The 23,082-nt window shown below is 49.6% G+C and overlaps 1 protein-coding gene across 1 annotated transcript in view; it reads right to left on the bottom strand.

Moving 5' to 3' along the window:
* Positions 1–1,248: 1,248 nt before the first annotated feature.
* Positions 1,249–23,082, bottom strand: part of LOC144111888 (uncharacterized) — a 49,494-nt gene continuing 27,660 nt past the window's right edge. The window contains exons 4-8 of the mRNA XM_077644916.1: positions 15,927–16,112; positions 14,432–14,602; positions 3,761–3,844; positions 3,101–3,256; positions 1,249–2,134 (exon numbers count right to left, since the gene is read on the bottom strand). Coding sequence (XP_077501042.1) covers positions 3,144–3,256; positions 3,761–3,844; positions 14,432–14,602; positions 15,927–16,112 — 554 coding nt within the window. The 3' untranslated portion in view covers positions 1,249–2,134; positions 3,101–3,143. The remainder of the gene's footprint in view (positions 2,135–3,100; positions 3,257–3,760; positions 3,845–14,431; positions 14,603–15,926; positions 16,113–23,082) is intronic.

Genomic DNA, 23,082 nt, shown 5'->3' with positions numbered 1-23,082 from the left:
CTGGCCTCACTTGTGTTTAAATAAATGACAAGTGATAGCTGACACATTAAAATATTTTAGACAGATACCCTCGAGTTCTTGACAAAACCGGCTCAGCCAACTTTGTTAACTGCATTATAAGGCTGGCGTGTATTGACCACTGTGCCACATAAGGCACCCAAGGAAGAAAGCCATCCCTGACACCAACTTGAAATCCACTTAGCATGGATGGTTATACTGGTTTCAACGCAACACAATGCCAACAGTAAGACCTAAGGGGACTCTTAAAAATTAATGTCTCGATGATTGATAGCAAAAAAAAGTTAGCAGAAATAATGAGGGGAGGGAGAGATGGGACAATAAAATAGAAATAATGGGAGGGCCAGTTTTAAATCCCATGCAGCTCTTATTAGGCCTGCAGGCTTGTTCTGAGTGAGTTTTTCATCTGTTGTGCCCCTCGAGCTTGACTTCACATACTTAATACTGTGTCTAATCTTACTTGGACTGTTCTGGCCTCTATTTTAGGACCTCCACAGTTGCACTCAACACAACCAGGAACATGGCAGCGGCAGCCAGCACATGTCTAGTATTTTATGACCTTAACATTCACTACAACAGGCAACACTACACAGAAGTGGATATTGAAAGGAACCCTTGCCTTTAGTTGGCCTCTCTGCTTAATTCACAGTAAGCAAGTACTGCTTTTAAATGATGCACTGAATACACCTTGGTACACTTCAGGTCGTACTGAACCAAGTGGCCCAGCTTAAGGCCAGAACAGGGCCCTGAGGCACTGCAATGGACAGCACATTAAGTGACACAAACGAATGCAGCCAAATCTGCTGAAAAACAGCAAATACGAGACTACAGCAAGCCTGGCCGCCTTCTCAGTACTGTGACACTGAATGGAGCTAATTTTTAGCACCCACAGTAAAAAGTCTATAGCTTGATCTGCTTAAAAATTGTGACCAGGTAGCTTTAAATATTTCTGCACAAGCATACTGCCACATATAAATACATTTACTTTTACATGTTGTAAATGTAAATGTAATGTAAAATCGGTGCATCTTGACTTATCGGGAAGCATTAATTCTTTGCTCAGCCTCAGCTACCGAAGGCATCCGCTAGTCTAAGTTTTGAATTGTGACAGTCTCTATCGCATTGATACTTAAAAACTTGATTACTTTGCTAGGGTAATGCAGAGAAAAGGGTTGATCACATTTTGCGAATAAGGAACAAATTAAGAACAACTTTAGTGACTGCATTAAATGTTGAGCACTTCAGAGATCTTTATTGCTGTTTAAAATGTGTACACAAAGAAACATGAAAATGTGTACAACAAATAAACAAAAACAGACAACAAGAAACAAATTAAGAAGAATTTGACTCTCTCAAGTGCTAAGAACCTCTGTTATCAATACATGAACTTTAATATGTGTACACAAACTTTAGTGTACAGTGAAATAAATAAACATGTACAACTATAAATGAACAAAAATGCGCAACAAGGAACTAATCAGGAACGATTTTCAGTGACTAGCTTATATGCTGAGCAAAATTTATTGCGTGATTTTCAATGCAGTTTAAAAAGTGCCCACAAACTTTAGTGTACAATGCGATAAATATAAATGAACGAATGTGTATGATAATAGGAACAATCTCAGTGCTCAGCACATTGTGATACAAATTATAAGAACGATCAGTGCTGAGCACATTGTGACCTTTAATGTAGTTAAAATTTGTTAAGATGTGGACACAAACTTTAATATACAATGCAAGAAACAAAAGTGTACAATGCAAGAAACAAAAACACACAAAAATGCACAACAAAGAACAATGTCAATGACTAGCTCATATGCTGCCCACTTAGCTGTGAGTGCAGTTCAAAATACATGTACAAATCTTAGTGTACAACAGAACAAACAAAAATAGCAAAGCTTTATGCATAAAAATAAACAAAAACGCACAGCACAATCAGCTGTCACAGAACTGAGGACAGCTTAAACATGGCTGAATCATACGAGCCCGGGCTCTTCCTGCCTGGACAGCATGGGGCCGACCTGGAGCCTCATGTGGCCCGGTACCAGTGGACCCAGTATGTGTGGGTTGTGGAGACTGCTGCCAATAGACTGTTGCCGAAAGACAGCAGGCACCCCTGCAGGAGGAGCCGAGGCAGGCACTTCAACTACAGCAGAGGACAGATCCTCAGCAGCAGCAACAGCAAGACAGCACTTTCAGCGAAGTCATTACCTGATCGCTATATTTTCCATATTTCCATATTTTCTTTTGGTAGCTACCGAGATAAACACACACCCGCCTGTAAGATAAAACAATTTAAAACGAAATTTTTTTACAAAGAACTTTGCTTTCCCTTTGCAAGTAGTAGGTATGTCTGCAAAACTTGGCATTAGAGACACGACGATGACTGCCCACTGCCGAGGGCATTACGACATTAACTGAGGGGAACAGGTTTTCTTAAAACTGTATATTTTAAAGCGCTAAAGTCCTCTTAAAATTAAAACTATCAATAAAATGCAACTGGTGATATCTATAGTGCTGATACCATATCATATATCAACCATATCATGCCAGCCACCACATTGCTGATGAAGGTGCCGCTGTCAGCATGAATAAGAATGGAGGCAGCCTGTTTTTTCAGCACACTTTAAAAGAGAATGAAAAAACAGTATTAAACCACACAAAGGAGATGCAAGAAAAAAAATATTAAGGCACCTCAACTTTCTTCTAACAAAAATAGCCCGCTGTGTTCCACTTAGCCTTATCATAAACTGTATACCCGCTCTAGGCGAAGCAGCCCAGCAGCCAGCAGACTGCAAAGTTTAACACACCAAGGTGTCACCATCTGGTCTGGCCTTACTTTCCTTGTTACTGCAAAATAGCATTGTTACCTGTTTGCCACATTATACGCGTCCCACCCAGGTCCATTTCTGCAATGACCGTTAACATTAAACGTGCAACCATTTAACACGTTACATGGACCATGACCAGGGAATATGCCAGGCCATCTGTATCATCTCAAGCTAAGGCGATCAATCATGGTCAGTTCAAACCCAGCAAGCACCATCAAAACAGCAGTGCAAAAGGTGGAGTCAGTGTTCACCTTCACTAGGAAGCCTGTCCCCTGTAGAGATGATGGCAGCACGTCATGACCTGTTCCAATGCAAAAACCAGTAGGAAAGTTCAGCTGGCCAGCGGCTCTTTTGGAATCCGGGAAGCCTTTTGAATGCCTCGATGATTGCACCACGAAGCGGTGAACCTGCATGAGTGACAGTGGGTCAATACATGCTGCAGCGAAGGGCACGTCAATGTAGGGCAATCTAAGTGAAATCTGGCCTGGCATGAAAATTAATGTCGCAGCTGGAGTTCCAGCCAGTCAGTTGTAGGTACATCTCTTGCGAAAGCAAATCTGGTGCGAGACAACCCACTTGTGAGGATCCTAACTAATATCAACTTGTTTATAGAAAATTCCCAGCTGGGATCAGTGGGAACCAATTGGTTCCATATCGTCCCAAATGGGAATTGTTCCATGAACCAGATGGGACCAGTTAGGATATTCACCTGAAAAGATATTAACAGCAAAAAAAAACTTTCTTGAGACTAGCAAGGCAAGGGAACAAGAGTGCTGCCTCCTGCTGCTGTCATTGCACTGAAACAAGTGAGCCCTGCCACCAAATGTAAGTGGTGCTCAACGATCGAAGTCCACCCTAACTTTGCGGATTGCCACTGACCGACCTCTAACAAAAGCATGTGCCAAACTCACCACAATGAGCCAGGCAGTCGGCCATTTGCTCCAGCAGGGGATCTAACCCCTTCGGAAACTTCTTAGACTCTTCCCAAAGGGGTCCTGCAACATATGAAACAGCAAATTATGGTGCATACAGTGTCATTTGGCCCTTGCCAAATGCCATGCTCCCTTCTAGGATGCTGCACACAACAGGCCTCCGAATAACAGTGCATGAACCTGTGTGTGAGTGGCAGATGGATTCAACATGCAATGTCAAATGTAATGAATAGAAGGCATCACAAGCGCTGGCAGAAAAAAAAAAAACATCCACCCACTCTCACCTTCTAGCAGGCATAGCTACGGCGAGTGGTAAAACCACCATACAAGCGAAAAAAAATTGGAGGACGCTTAAGCTTCACCTTTCAGAGTGGAATGCGACAGCATGTTGCAGCACTGCCAGGGAGTCCATGGAACACCATTGCCCGTTCGGCGCGAAGCCTTGCCAGTTAGGTTACTCTGCTACGTACAGTGAAATGGACGCGCGGAGCGGCAAACCACATAGAAGCGCTGCCAGGTGCCTTGCCAAAACGTACGGGACTCAAGTTGCAGTCGTAGTTGGTCGGCACACAGTTCTCGACAAACCTGATGCCACAAGTGCCAGCATAGCTTCTGCGCCGAATGAACGGCCAGCAAGCCACAAGCTTCGTGATGAACACGCTTTGGATGTGCGCTGTGTTGTTCGCCGCTCACTGCATGATTCCTGCGTGCCGCCCCACTGCGCCTGAACGAAACGATTGGGAGGGGCTGCCGTCGCGAGCTAACTGTTGGGGCAGTGGCCTACATGGTGAGGAGGAGGAGGAGAGAGAGGAGGAAATTTTCGCTCACAGCCAACGCCTCCGACAGCGACGACACCGGCTTTTCTGCGACACGGGGCCCTTAACGGCGTTAAAACTGACAGCACACCTGGCAGTAGTACCAGCACCAAATTCCACGCCTGCGCTGTGCACAGTGCACTGTTTGTAGCACCAGAACTCTGGCAGAATGAAAAGCTTCACAATTCACTGTGCTGATGAGCAGGAGATAGGGCAAGTAAGAAAGAGCAACGAGTCAACTCCCAATATTGCTCCTCAGATACATCAAAAACCAACAGCACTGGGTATGAGTTACAAAGTTTATATTGTTACGTGGTCCAGGAGGGAACGACGCGAGAACGCCCGGGCACAGCACACAGGTCAAGAGCACAGGGCGGCCCACACAGAGCACCAGGCACAGAGCACAGAATCCCAGAGCACGCGCGCCTCCGAGAGACTTCATTCATCTCTTCTTCTATCCGTTGCATGGCCCCCGGTAGCAAAAAACACCGTCTCGGCGGAAATTAGGGCGGAGCAAGGGATTGCGACACATAGGGCTTGAGGCAAGAGACGTGGACAACGTCACTCTGAGATGCACCGGAGGTGGTCTCCGGAAAGGCCGGGGTAATCTCGTAGGTGACGGCGGTGACCTGGCGGAGCACACGGTATGGGCCAACATAGCGGGACATTAGTTTTTCGCAAAGCCCGACACGGCGTGTGGGCGACCAAAGCAAGACGAGGGCTCCAGGGGAAAAAGTTACCATGCGGTGGCGGCGGTCGTAGTAGTCCTGCTGTGGGGCCTGCGAGGCTTGTAGGCGGGAGCGAGCCAGCTGGCGGGCGTGGTCGGCGCGGGCAATAGCGTCTTGGGCATATTCAGATGGCGGGGAAGGAAATGTCGGAAGCAGCGTGTCCAAAGGTAATTGGGGTTCACGACCGTACAACAGATAGAATGGGGAGTAACCGGCAGTGTCATGACGAGAAGAATTGTAGGCGAAGGTCATGTATGGAAGGGCAATGTCCCAGTCCCGATGGTCCGGGGAAACGTACATTGCGAGCATATCCGTGAGAGCTTGGTTGAGGCGCTCTGTAAGACCGTTGGTTTGGGGATGATAGGCGGTGGTCAGCTTATGTTTTGTTGAGCAGGAACGGAGAATGTCGTCGACAACTTTAGAGAGAAAGCAACGGCCGCGGTCGGTGAGAAGTTGGCGGGGTGCACCATGACGGAGGATAAGGTCGTAGAGGAGAAAATCGGCCACGTCGGTAGCAGTACTGGTGGGGAGGGCCCGCGTGATGGCATAGCGAGTAGCATAATCTGTCGCAACGGCAATCCATTTGTTTCCGGAGGTGGACTTTGGAAACGGGCCCAAAAGATCCAAGCCAACACGATAGAATGGCTCAGGGGGCACATCAACAGGCTGGAGCAAACCTGCGGAGAGCATGGCGGGACGTTTCCGGTGTTGGCACTGGTCGCAGGCACGAACATAGCGGCGGACGGACTGGTAGAGACGGGGCCAAAAGAAGCGACGACGCAGGCGAGACACCCAGATGTCCAGCAGATGTCCAGCACCCCCGTGTCGTCGACGACATGACCCAAGATGGCGAGTTGACGGCACGCGAAACGGCACTTAGACGAGTTGAGCTGCAGGCCAGCATGACAAAAGAGGGAAAGAATCTGAGAAAGGAAAACGAGGGCGAAAAGACAATGACGTCATCGAGATAGCACAGGCAGGTGGACCACTTAAAGCCTTGCAAAAGAGCATCCATCATGCGTTCAAATGTGGCTGGTGCGTTGCATAATCCGAAAGGCATAACTTTAAATTGATAAAGGCCATCAGGAGTCACAAAAGCGGTTTTCTCATGGTCCTGTTCATCTACAGCAATTTGCCAGTAGCCGGAGCGAAGATCTATGGACGAGAAAAATTTGGCACCATGGAGGCAGTCAAGCGCGTCATCGATACGCGGCAGGGGGTACACGTCCTTTTTAGTGATCTTATTCAGGTGGCGATAATCAATGCAAAAACGCCATGAGTCATCCTTTTTCCTGACAAGGACGACGGGTGAGGCCCAGGGACTGTGTGAGGGTTCGATAATGTTTTTTTCTAGCATTTTAGTAACTTCCGCATTGATTACTTGACGCTCGGCGTGAGAGACCCAGTAAGGGCGGCGGCGAATGGGAGGGGCATCGCCTGTTTCAATGCGGTGCCTGACGGCGAGAGTTTGACCCAGCGTGGTGTTGTTCACGTCAAAAATATCCGAAAAAGATTCAAGAAGGGCACGAAGCTTGGCAGTTTGATCGGGATGGAGGTCGGTAGCCATCATGGTTGTGAAGGTGTCGGTCGACAGAAGAGACTGCCGGCGCGGTGCGGCGGTTTCTGGAACTGGGGTAGCGGGCAACGTAGCCACGTGGCAAGGAGCGAGAGGGGATAGCGTAGCGACGCAGATGCCGGACGGTAGCACTTGAGAAGTGAGGCCGAAGTTGAGGAAAGGCAGAAAGAGGGCGTTGGCTTGGATGGTGGCAATGGTATGAGGTAGGGCAACGTTACGGGTCAGGAGGAGGTCAAGATTGGGAGTAACGAGATAGTCGCCATCGGGAACTGGGCGAGATGGGGTCAATGGAACAAAAGAGGCGGTTCGGGATGACAGGTGAGCATATGCGGTACTGAACAGTCGCAGTGATACATCAAGTGGGTCTGAATCCAGCGCTGGAAGGGCGAGGTGTAGAACACCCTCCGAGCAGTCAATGAGGGCGGAATGGTCAGTCAAAAAATCTAAGCCGGGGATAAGGTCATGAACACAGGTGGTCAGCACGGTGAACTGAACTGGTATACTCTGGCCGGCAATAGTAACGCGCGCGGTACACATACCGTCCACAGCAGGCGTGCCACCATCCGCGACACACACACGGGACGTTGCAGGCGTGAGGACTTTGCGGAGGCGACGGCGGAGGGCAGCACTCATCACTGATACATGAGCACCGGTGTCAATCAGGGCGCGCACAGGAACACGGTCGATAGTGACGTTCAGAAGATTAGGTCGAGTGGTCGAGAGAGGATTTGTAGTCCGGGTCGTTGATGCAGCGTCACCTCCGGGAGCTGCATCACTTAGTTTTCCAATTGGGAGCGGCTGCGAGAAGGCGACAGGGGGGAACGAGAGCGGCGGCCCTGCGGGGACGGAGAACGGGAGAATCAGCGTGGAGGGGGTACGGCTGGTGCAGACGGTTCAGACGGGGCGCGGGTCGAGAAGTTGTGGGATGAGGCGGGACTGTAGAAGGAGGGGAAGACGTTGCGGGGCGTTGAAGACCATGGACTGCGGCAATGACGGGCGATGTGGCCAATGCGAGAGCACCGGAAGCAAATGGGACGGTCGTCCGCCGTGCGCCAGTCATTGGGATTGCGGGAACGGGGCAGAGAATAATAGGTGCGACGAAAAGCACAGGGAGGGGGCTGGGGGGTGTCCGGGCTTCTGATGGCGCACACTGCCGGAGCGAGGTTCAGATGAGCGAGTTCCTGCCGTACGACGGCCTGAATCAGCGACACAGCAGGCAGGGTTGTATCAGGGACGGAGGGCGGGGAAATCACAGGTGCGAGGGCCTCCAGTTCACGTCGGAAGATCCGGGTGACTGAATCGGTGACGGCAGGGGCGTCCGAGGGCGTGCGGGATGGTGATCGGTGGTCCTCACAGGAAGATGTCGCGGCCGTGTTGGGAAGGCGAGAAAACGACGGCGAAATGCGGCGGCCTTTGACTTGCTCAAATCGACGGCACTCGTTTATGATGGAGTCAATTGAGGTACAGTCTTTGCTAACAAGCAAGTGGAACGCATTGTCGGCAATGCCTTTGAGCACGTGGCCCACTTTATCGGTCTCACTCATTGCGGCGTCGACCTTGTGACAAAGCGCCAAGATGTCCTGAATGTAGGCCACGTAGCTCTCGGCAGAAGATTGTGCTCGAGTAGCCAGCTGTTTCTTGGCGGCGAGCTGGCGGTCATCAGGTCTACCGAATAGCGTCTTCAACTTTTCCTTAAAGGTGTCCCAACTTGTTAGCTCTTCCTCGTGGGTCTCATACCATACGCGCGCCGTGCCATTGAGGTAAAAGATGACGTTCGCGAGCATTAGCGTAGGGTCCCACCTGTTGTAGTTGCTGACACGCTCGTAGATGTTAATCCAGTCTTCGACGTCCGAGCCATCTGTGCCGGAAAACGTGCCGGGGTCGCGAGGAGGAGCCATGATGACGAAAGGAGTGGTAATGGGGGTAGTGGGGCTCCTTGACCGGCCGGGTTGAGCCATGGTGGTAGTCCAGGCCTGACGAGTACTACGAAGCTGCGTGGTGGGCGCAGCGTAAAATCCGCACCTCCACCAAAGATATTACGTGGTCCAGGCGGGAACGACGCAAGAACGCCCGGGCACAGCACACAAGTCAAGAGCACAGGGCGGCCCGCACAGAGCACCAGGCACAGAGCACAGAATCCCAGAGTACGCGCGCCTCCGAGAGACTTCATTCATCTCTTCTTCTATCCGTTGCAATATTAACATCACATGCACAAGCACGTGCTAAATGAACCTGTAATCAAAGTGCACTTGCAGGAGGCTTAACCGGCAGCATGACTATCTGCCGAAGCCACTGCAGGGAGGTCCGTCGAACAAGTCAAGCAGGCCGCAACATGTTTGCTAATGTGATGGGGACATGTTTGATATTAAAAATCCTTCATGGACTGTTATACAGTATTGTGCATTTTTATTGTGAATATTTTAAAAACCTTTCTCACCTCAACCGCTAGCTCGTTTGCGGTGAAACTGCACATAGAGCTTGCGTATTATGGTAACTTTTGTATCGTAGCAAGTTTTACAACGGTACTTACTTAGCTGAGCTGTGCATGATGTGAAAACGTAATCGTTTGCGTCGAGATCGGCGAACCGAAACCTGCAAACGGTGTTTTTTCGCTGGGGCGGCAGTGGTGCCATCTGGTTTCTGCTGTCACCCTTTGATTCTTTTGGAGTGTCACGAAAGCAAATGATATGAGCTGAAATGGATAAAGTCACTCGGCAGAAAAGGAGATCAAACAATATTTTTTGGCCCCGCCGCGGTGGCTCAGTGGTTAGGGCGCTCGACTACTGATCCGGAGTTCCCGGGTTCGAACCCGACCGCAGCGGCTGCGTTTTTATGGAGGAAAAACGCTAAGGCGCCCGTGTGGTGTGCGATGTCAGTGCAGGTTAAAGATCCCCAGGTGGTCGAAATTATGCCGGAGCCCTCCACTACGGCACCTATTTCTCTTTCTTCTTTCACTCCCTCCTTCATCCCTTCCCTTACGGCGCGGTTCAGGTGTCCAACGATATATGAGACAGATACTGCGCCATTTCCTTTCCCCAAAAAAAACCAATTATTATTATTAACAATATTTTTTGAAAGGTAAAGCCTCGTTAAATCAGTTGTTCTGATATTTTTTCCGCTCAGTTAGCCGAAAATCTTGAAGCGCTTCAGTTGAAGCAGACGAAATGGCCGGAATGGCATATTCAAAAGACCCGCGCTTCTTGCAACGCTCGCCTCGGCGGCTTGTCGTGACGCTTTCCACTACAGAAAACAGACGATGCCACTGCCGCCCCTCAGTGAAGAACGGCGCTTCCGGGTTAAGGTTCACCGATCTCAACGCAGATGATTAAGTTTTCGCATCATGCATGGCTCAACTAAGTAAGTACCATTGTAAAACTACGATACAAATGTTACCATAAAGCGCAAGCTCTGTGTGCAGTTTCACCGCAAACGAGCTAGTGGTTGAGGTGAGAAAATTTCCGAAAGTATTCACGATAAAAATGCACAAAACTGTATATCATTGCAAAACATCTCATCATGCACCTATTTTCACAACAAACTTACAGCAATGTCCACTCAAAATTATACCTATCTCAGCAGTGCCGCACGCACAATCATGCTGTTGCATCACATGCAATAGTATCAGCACCGACTTAAGGCGCTTTCGAAAAGAGGGTAAGTTACCATGGTAGAGCAAGCAATCTCAATGCAAGTTCACTGCTCGTGGAACAAATTGTGACAGGTCATTCAGCGCCCAAGTTCAGTACGAGAAATAAGGTCGGGACATGAAAAGAATAGATTGATATACATAATGTTGCAATCGAACATTACAAAGCAGCACAGCGGAGAATCCGCTAAGGTGCAGTATAATTTAAGCATGCCTTGTTTCAGACCCAAAAACTGGCAAACTTGGCGTAGTCAACAGCAGCACACATTCAAGAAGAGGGAGCAGAAATGTATAGTGAGAGAGCCAACATATAGGTGACATATCCTGCACTAGTCAACTTGTTAATTTTGGCTCTTGCTCTTCAAGACCTGTTGCCATAATTTGTGATGCACTATCTTTAAAGTTAAAAACGGGTCCCTTTCATGTTATGAACCTATGCTTTTTTTTTCATGTATTCTGTTTTCTGACCATATTTGTATGAGTTTAAATAGCTACTGCATAATTTCTCACACAAGTGAACATATTCTGTAATTCTGAGCAGACTCACTGCTTTTCTATTGTACAGCATGGGCCCAAGCCTAGCTGAGAAGGCTAAGGGTAAAAATAATTACAGTTTTTCAATTTATTTTAATGCAAGAGCCTTACTAGCACCATTAGACAAAATTCCAACAGTGACTGTCGTTGTTGAGGCCAAGAGACGGTCCCAGAATGATGGTGTCGCAACAGCTATCGTCTAGCCACCAAAGCGGCGAATGTGACAACAGCATGCACAACAGATACCAGGAGCAGCCACCCCCCCCGACTCCTCATCGCTTCCTAAGCACCACCTGCTCGTATGGCATAACTGGCGGACCTCCTTGTGGCGCCAGTTTCCCGGCTTGCATATAGAAATTGTAATGCAACTGTTTGTTTTTAAGCACTCTGGGCGATGTCATACGATTTCCCGTTGCACATGGCACACATATGCTAGTCAAGTTTGAGGCTAGCTTGCGAGAGGTATTCCAACATACTTAGCTTGGTGTCAGAGATGGTCTATGGTTCTCAATCCATCAAAGCGCAAAATTATGTCCATCTGTCGCCAATCTAACCCTTCTAAAACGTTCGATTACAAGATTAGTGGAGTTTCATTAGAGAACATTTCATCTTATAATTAACTCAGTGTTCACATCACTAACAACTTATCCTGGCGCATGCACATCAAACATGCAAACCGTGCCCTTGGTTACATACGTAGAAACTTCTCTCAGGCTCCATCCCATTTGAAGTTACTTTTATATCAAACACTAATACGGCCAAAGCTAGAATACGCATCATCGATATGGGACCCTGCATAACTCACCTTAATCGATGCTATAGAATCTGTTCAGAATCGGTCAGCTCGCTTCATCCTTTCCAATTATTCTCACACGGCTAGTGTTTCTTTAATGAAATCTAAACTTGGTCTGACTAATCTCGCAGTTCGTAGAAATATTTCACGCCTCAGTTTTTTCCACAGTATTTTCTTTCATAATGAGACACTAAAACAGGAATTCTTTTCTTCTATACCATCAACGTATCATCACGTGTTGATCATCCATATAAATAAAGTTGCCATCCCAACCTGTAAAACGAATGTGCTTTTTAATTCTTTCTTACCGAAGACTAGCACTGAGTGGAATCACCTTCCACCCCATATCGCATGCATTGAAGACGCGTCATCCTTCAAGCCACTTATCACCAAGTGTGTCATCGAACAAGCATCGGCATAATGATTTTTGCTTTTCTTTTGCCTGTACTTTTTTATGTATTTTTTCTTTTTTCACCAACCCCTCTATAACGCCCTGCGGCCCTGAGGCTGTTGTAATAAATAAATAAATAAATACTACTTAAGATCTCATGATGCACCTCCAATTGTGTGCCTTCCTCGACATTTTTATCAAAGTTGCGATTCAGCAGTTCATCATTGAGCTGCCGGTGGTGTCATATGATTTCTCATTGCATATAGCATACATCTCTTAGTCAAGCTGCAGGCTAGGTCGCGAGACGAATTCTAACTGACTACATAAGTACTTTAATGGTGTGGTGGTTAACGACTTTCGTTTCACAATTGTGATGCAACTGTTTGCCGTACAGTATTCCGGCTGGTGTCACACAATTTTTCGTTGCACATAGCATACAGCTGCTAGTCAAGTTGGAGGCAAGCTGGTGACAGGGGTTCTAACCAATAACATATAAGCTTTGAATGAGACATTCATGCTTTTGCTTTCACAGCATGTAAGCAATATTAAGTGCCCTCTGTATTATTTTTGGTGCTAGAATATAGGATAAAATTGATTTTATTCAGTTTAATTTGACCTCGCAATCAACATTAGACACACTACTGGCCTCTGACATCACATGGTCTTCAATATATTGTGACAATATAACCAAACTGAAACTTTTAAGTAGAAGAAAAAAAATGCGGCAATTTTAGGGCCCCAATACTGTTTGGCTTATTAAAGTCCGATACAACTTAAATCTGTAGTGAAGCTCGGTCCGATGATTGCCAAACACTGTTCTTCCATGACAAGAAAGTAAAATAGTTTGTCATAAAAGCTCTTTCTTGTTAACCAAAACAAAAAGCTAGCCACAAGACGAAATATAAGCTCAAGAATTTTGACGACTCTAGCTTGTTTGGTATATGTAGTCAAACATTAAAAAGCTGATTTCGTCTGGTATTGTGACTGGTCAGCAGAGTAATACGGATGGACTGCCGCAGACCATGGTCCACTGTTACGAACTCCCATTTATTATAAGCTGTATATCCCACTTTATTTGGTACTTCATAATCTGTTGGGTATTGCACTAACTCTTAAGAGCAATCTCATGCAAAGCACGTTTGCAACATTGAAAAATGGGGAACCCGGAGACATAATGGAAGCCTTCATCATGCTGACAAGGAAAGAGGCGGAATACAACAGCAGAGCCCTGTCTATTGCTCTGACCAAGAAAAAATTCTCCTATCTGAACTCAAGATGCCAAGTGAACAAAGAACACATTCTCAACCCTTGAGCCCCCGTCATGTTTGCAGTCTGTTTTTGTGCCTCTTTTAAAGCAATCTTGTTAATGGTCCTGTTCAGCAGCGACCCCAGAGTCACGTGACCTTGCGATGTCACCACAACCTGTCCACTGTGGTAGGCGACAGATTACTGGTTGCGAGAAGTTGCTCAGGAAGAGCAGCGTCGGTCTCGCAAGCACACCACCGGTACAGCCACCTGCTAGGCAATGGGGCATCGCTTGAACTGCTGCACCACAGTGCCAGGAGTGGTATGAGAACTCCCCGCAATCTATGAATGTAAAGCAGAGAATGAATGACTAATTCTGCATATACAGGCATGCAGGCGTCCGGCGCGGCGGCTCAGTGATTATGATGCTTGGCTGCTGACCCGAAAGACGCGGGTTCGATCCCGGCCGCGGCGGTCGAATTTCGATGGAGGCGAAATTTTAGAGGCGCGTGTACTGTGCGATGTCAGTGCATGTCAAAGAACCCGAGGTGGTCGAAATTTCCAGAACCCTTCACTATGGCATCGCATCCCTCATAGACTGAGTCGCTTTGGGACGTTAAGCCCCCATAAACCAACAGGCATGTAGACAAAACCTCGGTGACAGAAAAGGAGTACTTGAGCGGGAGAGATCTCTGATGCTATCGTAGTGTACTCAAGTGTTATGTGATGGTGCAAGAAAGAACAGTGTCCATGTCAGCAAATTATAAGCAAAGAAGACCTCAGGCTGCTGAAGGGACCCATTAACACTATTTCATCATACCTTGAGCCGGAGCTCAAATGTCCCCTCAAGTTTTCACCGAGTAAGCTGTATAAGCAATAAAATATTTGCTAGCGTACTCTGAGTTAGAAGAGATAAACTCACCCAGCAATCTGATAAGGCAAGTAGCATGCTGCTGAGCAAGTGGCAGCTGCAGCTTGGACAGCAGCGACTGGAGCAGTGGAAGAAGCTGTTTTCTCAGCACCCACGGCAGAATAGAATTGGGCGACCGCCGGCAGATCTCTTCCAAGGCCTTGCGAAGCTCCAGGCAGGTGTCTGGCCCCAAAAAACAACGGTCACATGCTTGGAACCACAATTCCATGACTAACAATCACGGCCATGCAAGTACTGTTGCGTGTGTATGTACTCCCCCACAGATCGAAAACGGCACGTTCACCATTTCCAATGATGCGAGAGCTGAAGATGCTTGGGTCTTACACAGTCTCTTAACCCCATAATGGGTGCTGGGTAAGATGCAGACTCCTTCAGATCACCCAAAGAAAGCACTGGTTGCAGGATCAAACCCCAGCTGCGGCATATGCATTTCAGTGGAAAGGAAAAGGAAACTGCTCGTGTATTGTGCGATGGCAGCACACCTTAAGAGCCCCAATGGCTTAAATTAATGCAGAGCCCTCCACTACAGTGTATCTTGACACGCACATGCAGCTCCCAAAGGTCAAGAACATTACCGCAGAGAACGCTGGTTCATCAATCTCACCAGGCAGTCTTGTATTAATAAATTTTGCCTTAATCAAGATGATACTAGCGTAAAAAACACCTCTAAACTCAGTTTCTTTGTAACCATCACAGGGTCAAAAAATATGGGAGCTAATTATACGATGTGATGTGACAAATCTGCATTAGTAGTATTGGCTTCACATTGTGCTGTAACAATTTCGCTTTTACAATCATCCCCTCTGCAGTGTGCCTTTGAATTTGATTTCACGGGTTCCAGGGCGGAGGCATTGGACACACAGAAAGCAGGGCTCTTGCTGAATGAGAGCTATAACCAAGAACTGCACACTTTCACTGCATCAGTAAACGCATGCCTTCCCGGAACAATTCCTTGAGGAGTTCACAGCCAGAATGTGCCCCTGAACAGATTCAAAGTTGGTACACTGCCCCAGATCATGATCACACCGCCATCATCATCCTCGTTTTACGCCCACTGCACGTCAACGGCCTCCACCGGATGCCTCCAATCAGCTCTGTCCAGTGCAAGCCGCAGCCATCCTGATCTCACCTGGCCACCCGGCTACTGAAAGTGCAACGAAAGAGCCTGGCCGAAATAAAGGAAAGGAAATGGATATGGGCTGGGCATGTGAATGCAGAGGACAACTAACCGACGGTCCCTTAAACGTAACAGAGTGGATTCCAAGAAGCGTAACGAGGGTAGCTCCTAGGTTACACTTACTGTCTTTTGGAATCCACTCTGTTACCCTTAAGGAACCATTGGTTACTCGTCCCCTGCATTCACACATGCCCTGCCCATATCCATTTCCTTTTCTTGATTTCAGCAGCCAGGATACCATCTATTCCACAACCCACGCCCTTTCGTCGAGGCCTCGGCACGAAGTGCTCCAAGAGCCAACTCCCTCACCCATGCACTCGTGGGTAGTCAGCAGGGGATGCAGGAGATCATCCACCAGTGGATACAAGTTCCCGTCGAAGCAGGGCAGAGGTCCGAGCTTATCCAGCACCGTTTTGCAATATGACAGGAGTGTGTCGCTGAGCTCATTGGATGGGCACCGGTGCAGCACGTAGCTGATGACATTCCTCACTGGGCCTGCATTCGACATGTACAGACAGTGGGGCGGTTGTTGGCTGAAGGACCAAGCAAAGCCTCTGCGGGCAAGGTCCCCTTCCTATGTCCCCCACTCTAAGCAGAGAACAGTGAAAGGGCATGTTGCAGGACTTGTGCCAAGAAGTTGCATCAACACAGCCTTTCAAATATTAATAAGGATAAATTTGGAAAAGCATGCAGTTCATGACCAATAATCAGCCTCAAATATGACAACAGAAGTTATAAAAGGGTTAACATGGCAAACTGAAGGGAAGCAGCTTCCTCAAGTATTCCGTGTGTCGAAAATAGTTTTCTTTTTTTCTACAATCTGCAAAAAGCTGCGATGCACGAAAACATGAAACAAAAAAACAAAAGACCGTTAACATCATAGGATACACTGCATGCAGTGCGCCCAACAAAGACCATTGCATACACCAGAACAAACATCTCAAGAACCAAACATAAAACTATCACTGCACACAACCTGTTTCTGGTCACCCATAACAAATCGCCTATTCCTGTTTGAGAAAGTGTGAAAAAAAAAGCAATGCTACAAGGGACTTTAGTGTAGACCTTTAAGCCCTACACTAAAGTTGGACAGACAGAAAAACCGGATTTGCCCAGGACTGCAGTGATACTCTGAATCTCTTCTGACGAAGGATCACTTAGTGTTGAATTTGAGACGCTGGTTAGAGCGTACGAGCTTTGAGTCGACCTCTTCACTTGGGAGTGAAACATGAACCACCACTGCAGACTAAGTGTTCAAAACTGGGTTTGCCCTCGAAAGTGCGCAGCGAGGTTTGCGGAGCCTCCTCCAAGCACACACCCCAGAAGCCGGGCGCCGGGCCATGGTTGGCTTGTACCCATTTTTACCGGTGGGTGTTCGGCAGTGGGTTTCGAACCAACCACGTACCTCCCGGAGCTGAAGCGGACGCCCAGACCACTACACATTAAGGTTGAGGACAACTTGTTTCAGTTATAGCTCTCAATAAAAACTGATTCTCTTTGACTCTTTCCAGCTACCCTGATGTTGATATGGCACCAAAAGACGTTTATCGCCAAAAAAATTGAATTTGAAAAATTTCTCTGCCAGTTGATTCAAATTCGTGATGTCCTTGCCAAAAAAGGTCGGGTTGCCTGTTTTGAAGCGCATGGCGGAGTAGTGTTGCCTCTGGTATCCGCACCCAAAAATCAGTGCTAACGTGCAAGCATTTTACTTGTGAAATCAGCTGGTGGTGGTGACACTGGTATTATGTTTCTTTGGACTTTTCTACAGCATATATAAGCTTCCTTTACAGTGACAGTGGTCTCTTTGTGATTAGAACATGGCACCCTGCTGATATATAGGACAAGTTTTATTTGTTCAGTTCCTTTAATTAGCAAAACAAGCAAACAATGCTTGCCTGCAGCCAGTTATGTGATACCACTGAATGGCCATGCATATTTTCCACAAATCACATTACTGTGAAAATCCGCTTAGTGAACCATGCTCACACGCGAAGATTACCTGTTCGCCTCAAGGAATTGAACAGCGCGCTGCTATGATCATACGTTGCTGACATCACTGCCACAGGGTGACAGTTATCCTAAGAGAACTGATCACTCCCGCTCCCTTTCAACACAAGAGTACCGTATTTACACGAATGTAAGTCGACTCGAATGTAAGTCGACCCCCCCAAATCACATGTCCGAAAAACAAAAGTTGACGCGAATGTAAGTCGACCCCCCCAATCGCATGTCCAAAAAAAATAACACCGGTGGAGCGCTTCAAAAACGAAAATTTATTGCATAGACGGGCTATTCATCCTCACTTGAGTCATCTTCAGTGGTACTGCTGTCGTCGTCGTCGCCGCTGCGATCCCACAGCACATCGTCCTCCATGGAAAGCCCGCACTTCCTAAATGATGATGATGATGATGCTGGCTATCCCTTTGTATCGGGAGATCAACGGTACTAAAAACCGGATCAAGACAAGAAGGTAATTAAAAATAAAAATTAAAGAATAAAAACACCTAACATACGCTCATGGCACGTTTTGGTCCCCTGAGCCTTCAAGGAGCGTGACCGTGTCGTGTGCGCCACCAATGTTCCAAACATCGCTTGGTTCGCTCAACCAGCTTCCATTGCGGTGGCTCGTCGGGTCGGTGAAAATCGAGTGCTATTGCTAGTGCCCCGAGGCTCTTGGATCCGCTGATCGCGTCAAGCGGCATGGGGCCTACTGAGGAATTGTCCTGTGCATTCGAAACCGACGGGTGTAGGCCTGCACATTCCAACACGATGTGCTCGACGGTTTTATCAGCGCCTCCGCAAGGTTCACACATCGTGCTCATACCCTCCGTGTACTTTGCTCGAAGACATCGGGTGCGAAGCACACCGCTCCTAGCTTCGCACAACAGTCCACTGCCCCTAGTGTTGTCATACAGGGGCTCTTTTTTGACCTTCGATTTCCCTTGTTGGTAAACAGCCAGGGCTGGCTTCTCGCGGGCCGTCTGCTGCCAACGACGCTGCTCCTCGCATCGCACTTGTTCTCGAATCTTTTGCCGTCCGTTGGGTTGGAAACTTGAAGTGGGGGGGGGGGTACCACTCCGTATTTATCCGCCAGACTCCTGGTCGTACGACGGGCCCACTTGGTGTTGACACACCTCAGGTGGACATACTTGAACACTTCCTGCGCCCAGCAGCCATCCTGCATTTTGCTAAGACGACGCTCATAGCTCAGTTTGGCTACGGCTTCCCGTGCCTCAAAAGAGGACCACCCCAGATCACCCTGACCCGCCTCGTTCGGCCCACTGCCGTGAGCTCCCATGGCCATTCGTCCCACCTCTCTCTGCCGCATCTCCAAACCTTGGCGAGTCACGGAGGATAAACAGATGACTGCGTTGCTGAAGGTAAGGCCTGGCACCGCCACTGCCTTCCATAGCGATCAGGTGACTTCAAAACGGTCGAAAGCCCATAAGGCACGTGAGCTCAGGAAAGCCCGTCGTCTGATGGCCTTCGTCTGGAGTTGCTTCTCGAAATCCTCTACATAGTTGCAGCCCGCCGAGATTTCTATTCCCAGGTATCTGTAAGACGGCAACCAAAGGACACTGTTGTTCTGAAGATGTGGGGTCTCTTGTCCACTGTCCTCGGACGACTCTGGCAGGAATCTGACTGCTGCAGACTTCATGGCGTTGAAACGGAGCCCGAGGCCATCGCCCTCAGATGAGCATATGTCTAGGAGGCTCTGGAGATCTCCCGTGTTGTCCGCAAGCAGTACGTTCTGAAGATGCAGAGGTGGGGTCTCTTGTCCACTGTCCTCGGACGCCTCTGGCAGGAATCTGACTGCTGCAGACTTCGTGGCGTTGAAACGGAGCCCGAGGCCATCGCCCTCAGATGAGCATATGTCTAGGAGGCTCTGGAGATCTCCCGTGTTGTCCGCAAGCAGTACTATATTGCCAGGTGGCGTTCGTGGCGCTCGGAAAGAAGACGACGCTCGTGGTGCTCTCGTTTTGAAAGACGTTGAAGTTCGCCGTCTCGCCAACTGAAGGACGTGCTGCCGAGCCCTGCCTTCTAACAGGTTCCCTCTTGTCACCAACACCGTGACAAATCTGGTGGAGGTCGGATCGATCTCATGTCCCGTACCCCAACCGTTAGTCGGAGCTCCAGTCCAATTCCCGTCACGACGCCTGTTCACCGTACTCGCCGCCGGATTCGAGGCTTACCCCCCGAGCCTGTTCCATCCGGTATGTCCACGGAGCAACCTGCCTTGAGCATCCCAATGCCTGGGGCGTCGACACCCTACTTCACGCTCCAGAACCCCCGCATCCCGAAGTCCTTCCACGGCGACATCTTTGAAGACGTGGAAGACTGGTTGCAGCACTACGAGCGCGTTGCCGCATTCAACCAGTGGGATGACGCCGCCCAGCTCCGGAACGTCTACTTTAGCCTGGAGGACGGCGCTCGGATTTGGTTCGAGAACCGCGAAGATCAGCTGGTCTCTTGGAGTGAGTTCCGGCGTCGGCTCCTAGACACATACGGCAGCTCGGATCGTCGCGAACGGGCAGAACGCGCTCTGCAATCTCGCGTTCAGCTGCCCAATGAAAATGTTGCAGCGTATGTCGAGGACATGACGCGCCTTTTCAGACGCGCGGACCCTGCAATGCCCGAGGACAAAAAACTGCGCCATCTCATGCGTGGCGTCAAGGAGCAACTTTTTGCCGGCCTTGTCCGCAGCCCTCCGAAGACTGTCGCCGAGTTCCTCACTGAGTCTTCCACGATCGAGAGGGTTCTTCAGCAAAGAGCATCCGCGTACGATCGACCCGTATCCGCCGCCTCCGTTTCCAGCGAGTTACCGTTCCACGGCACCGATGCCTCCCGGATACGCGATCTCATACGGTCGATTGTGCACGAAGAAATCCGGCAGCTGTACGGGGCCCCTACCACAGCTCAAAGCTCCATGGCGACCTTTGTCCGTGAGGAGGTGCAGCAAGTGCTCCGGCCGTCCTTACCTGCCGGTGAGGCTCGTCCATCCCCTCCTCCTTTCGCGCCTGACCGTCGTCTCACCTACGCCGAAGCCCTGCAGGCCCCTGCTCCAGCACCGGCGTCCTTCGTTCCGGCTCCTGCTGAAGTGCCGGGGCCGCCTGCACCCGTGCTGCAGTACGTGGAAGCTCCCCGACCGTCCGCGCGCAAAGCCGACGTGTGGCGCACATCCGACAGACGCCCCCTATGCTTTCACTGCGGGGAACCAGGTCACCTGTATCGGCACTGCCCCTACCGCCGTCTGGGCCTCGAAGGGTTTCCCCCCGATTCTCCTCGACCCCGCTATGGCGAACGACCCAGCGCCGTCGCGGATTTTCTTGAACACCAACGTTGGCAACAGTCTCGTCGCCAGCGGGCTCGATCCCCATCGCCCGGGAGTCGTCCTTCACCTTCTACCGCGAGTTTTTCCCGGGCGGCGCAAGGCCGGTCGCCCAGCCCACGGCGGGAAAACTGCAACCAGCGACCTTAGGGGGTGGGCTCGCTGGACGTCGTTCTGAGGGGGACCCCCCATCGCCGCGGGCACGACATGCCGACGCCTCGCGGGTTCCGAAGTCCGCGGTCACCATTCACTCCGACACAGCGACACTCCCTCGACATAACGACGCTTCGACGGTTCCGAGGTCCGCAGTACCCGTTCGCTTCGACACATCGACACTGACACATGACGGCGCCTCACCGATTCAGACGCCCGCATTCTCCGATACTTCCGACGCACTGACCCCATTAGAAAGCACACGCCACGCCGACGAACTACCGGTGGCACAGCCTACAGACAACGACGCCTGTGCCCGATCATCCTCTCCGGAGCCTGCATCTCGTGAGCGGCTTTCCTTAGACATACCTGTGATGCTGGATGGTCACCACGTTCGAGCGTTATTAGATACTGGTGCTGATTATTCGATTTTAAGCAGCCAGCTCGCCGCCGTCCTCAAAAAGGTTCTCACGCCATGGGCTGGCACACACGTTCGCACTGCGGGCGGTCATTTGATTGCACCTCTCGGCATGTGCACCGCCCGAGTTCAAATCCGGGAGTCCACATTTGTCGTCTGCTGTCTTGTTCTGAATAACTGTTCGCGCGACCTCATCTTAGGTGTCGACTTTCTGCGTGAATATGGGGCGATTATTGACCTACGCGATAACAAGGTCACGTTTTCAACTGAGAGTGCTGTCGCCCTCCCCAACGCGCCGCGACCAAGCCAGACACTTCGAGTTTCTACGGACACAGTCACCCTGCCGCCTCGAACCAGCGCCTTCATTACGGTTGAGTGCGAATCATTTCAAGACGGTGACGCCATCGCCGAAACCAACCTGTCATTACTGTTGACGCAAGGCGTGTGCGTGGCCCGCAGTCTGATCCATCTTCACAGTGGCCAGTCACAGGTACTTGCTACCAATTTTTCGCACGAGCATCGGCATCTTTTTCGCGGCACTTCCGTAGCCTTTATCGAACGCATCTCCGATGTTTCCGAGTGCTTCTCCTCAGAACCAGTGCAGCCTCCTTTTCCCCTCGAGAGCCTCGATGTCAACTCCGCGCTGTCAACCAGCCAACGGGAGCAGCTGTGTGCACTATTGCTCGAATTCAGACAGTGTTTCGCCTCCTCGTCGAAAGTGCGTCAAACTACCATAGCCAAGCACCACATCGTGACGTACGATGACGTACACCCGATCCGTCAACACCCCTATCGGGTATCGTCTACAGAGCGCGAAGTCATTAAGTCCCAAGTTAAGGAGATGCTCGAAGATGACGTTATTCAGCCTTCCAACAGCCCATGGTCCTCGCCGGTCGTCCTCGTTAAAAAGAAAGACGGCACCCTCCGTTTCTGCGTCGATTACCGGAAGCTGAATGCAGTCACGAAGAAGGACGTTTACCCATTGCCACGTATTGACGACTCTCTCGACCGCCTTCGGCGCGCTCGTTATTTTTCGTCCATCGACCTAAAAAGTGGCTACTGGCAAATTGAGGTCGATGAGCGGGATCGTGAGAAGACGGCCTTTGTCACTCCCGACGGCCTTTATGAATTTAAAGTTCTACCTTTCGGTCTTTGTTCTGCGCCTGCCACATTTCAGCGGATGATGGACACTGTCCTTTCTGGTCTTAAATGGCAGTGTTGCCTAGTCTATCTCGACGACGTGGTGGTTTTCGCCGACTCATTTAGTCAACACCTTGATCGCCTGCGGACGGTCCTCGAAGCCCTTCGTTCAGCTAACCTGACATTGAAGCCCCAAAAATGCCACTTCGGTTACCAGGAGCTGAAATTTCTCGGCCATGTCGTCAGCGCCGCCGGCGTGAAGCCCGACCCCGACAAGCTGGCCGCGGTTGCGGAATTTCCACTGCCACGTGACAAGAAAGCTGTTCGGCGCTTCCTAGGGCTCTGCAGTTACTATCGGCGTTTTATCGAAAATTTCGCTGACCTCGCAGAACCGCTGACTCGCCTCACCCGTGACACCACACCTT

This window comes from Amblyomma americanum, unplaced genomic scaffold (genome assembly GCF_052857255.1).
Source record: "Amblyomma americanum isolate KBUSLIRL-KWMA unplaced genomic scaffold, ASM5285725v1 scaffold_12, whole genome shotgun sequence".
In the NCBI taxonomy this organism is placed as follows: Eukaryota; Metazoa; Arthropoda; class Arachnida; order Ixodida; family Ixodidae; genus Amblyomma; species Amblyomma americanum.
Note: the sequence above shows the minus strand (reverse complement) of the source record. Positions and strands in the feature narration are given on the sequence as shown.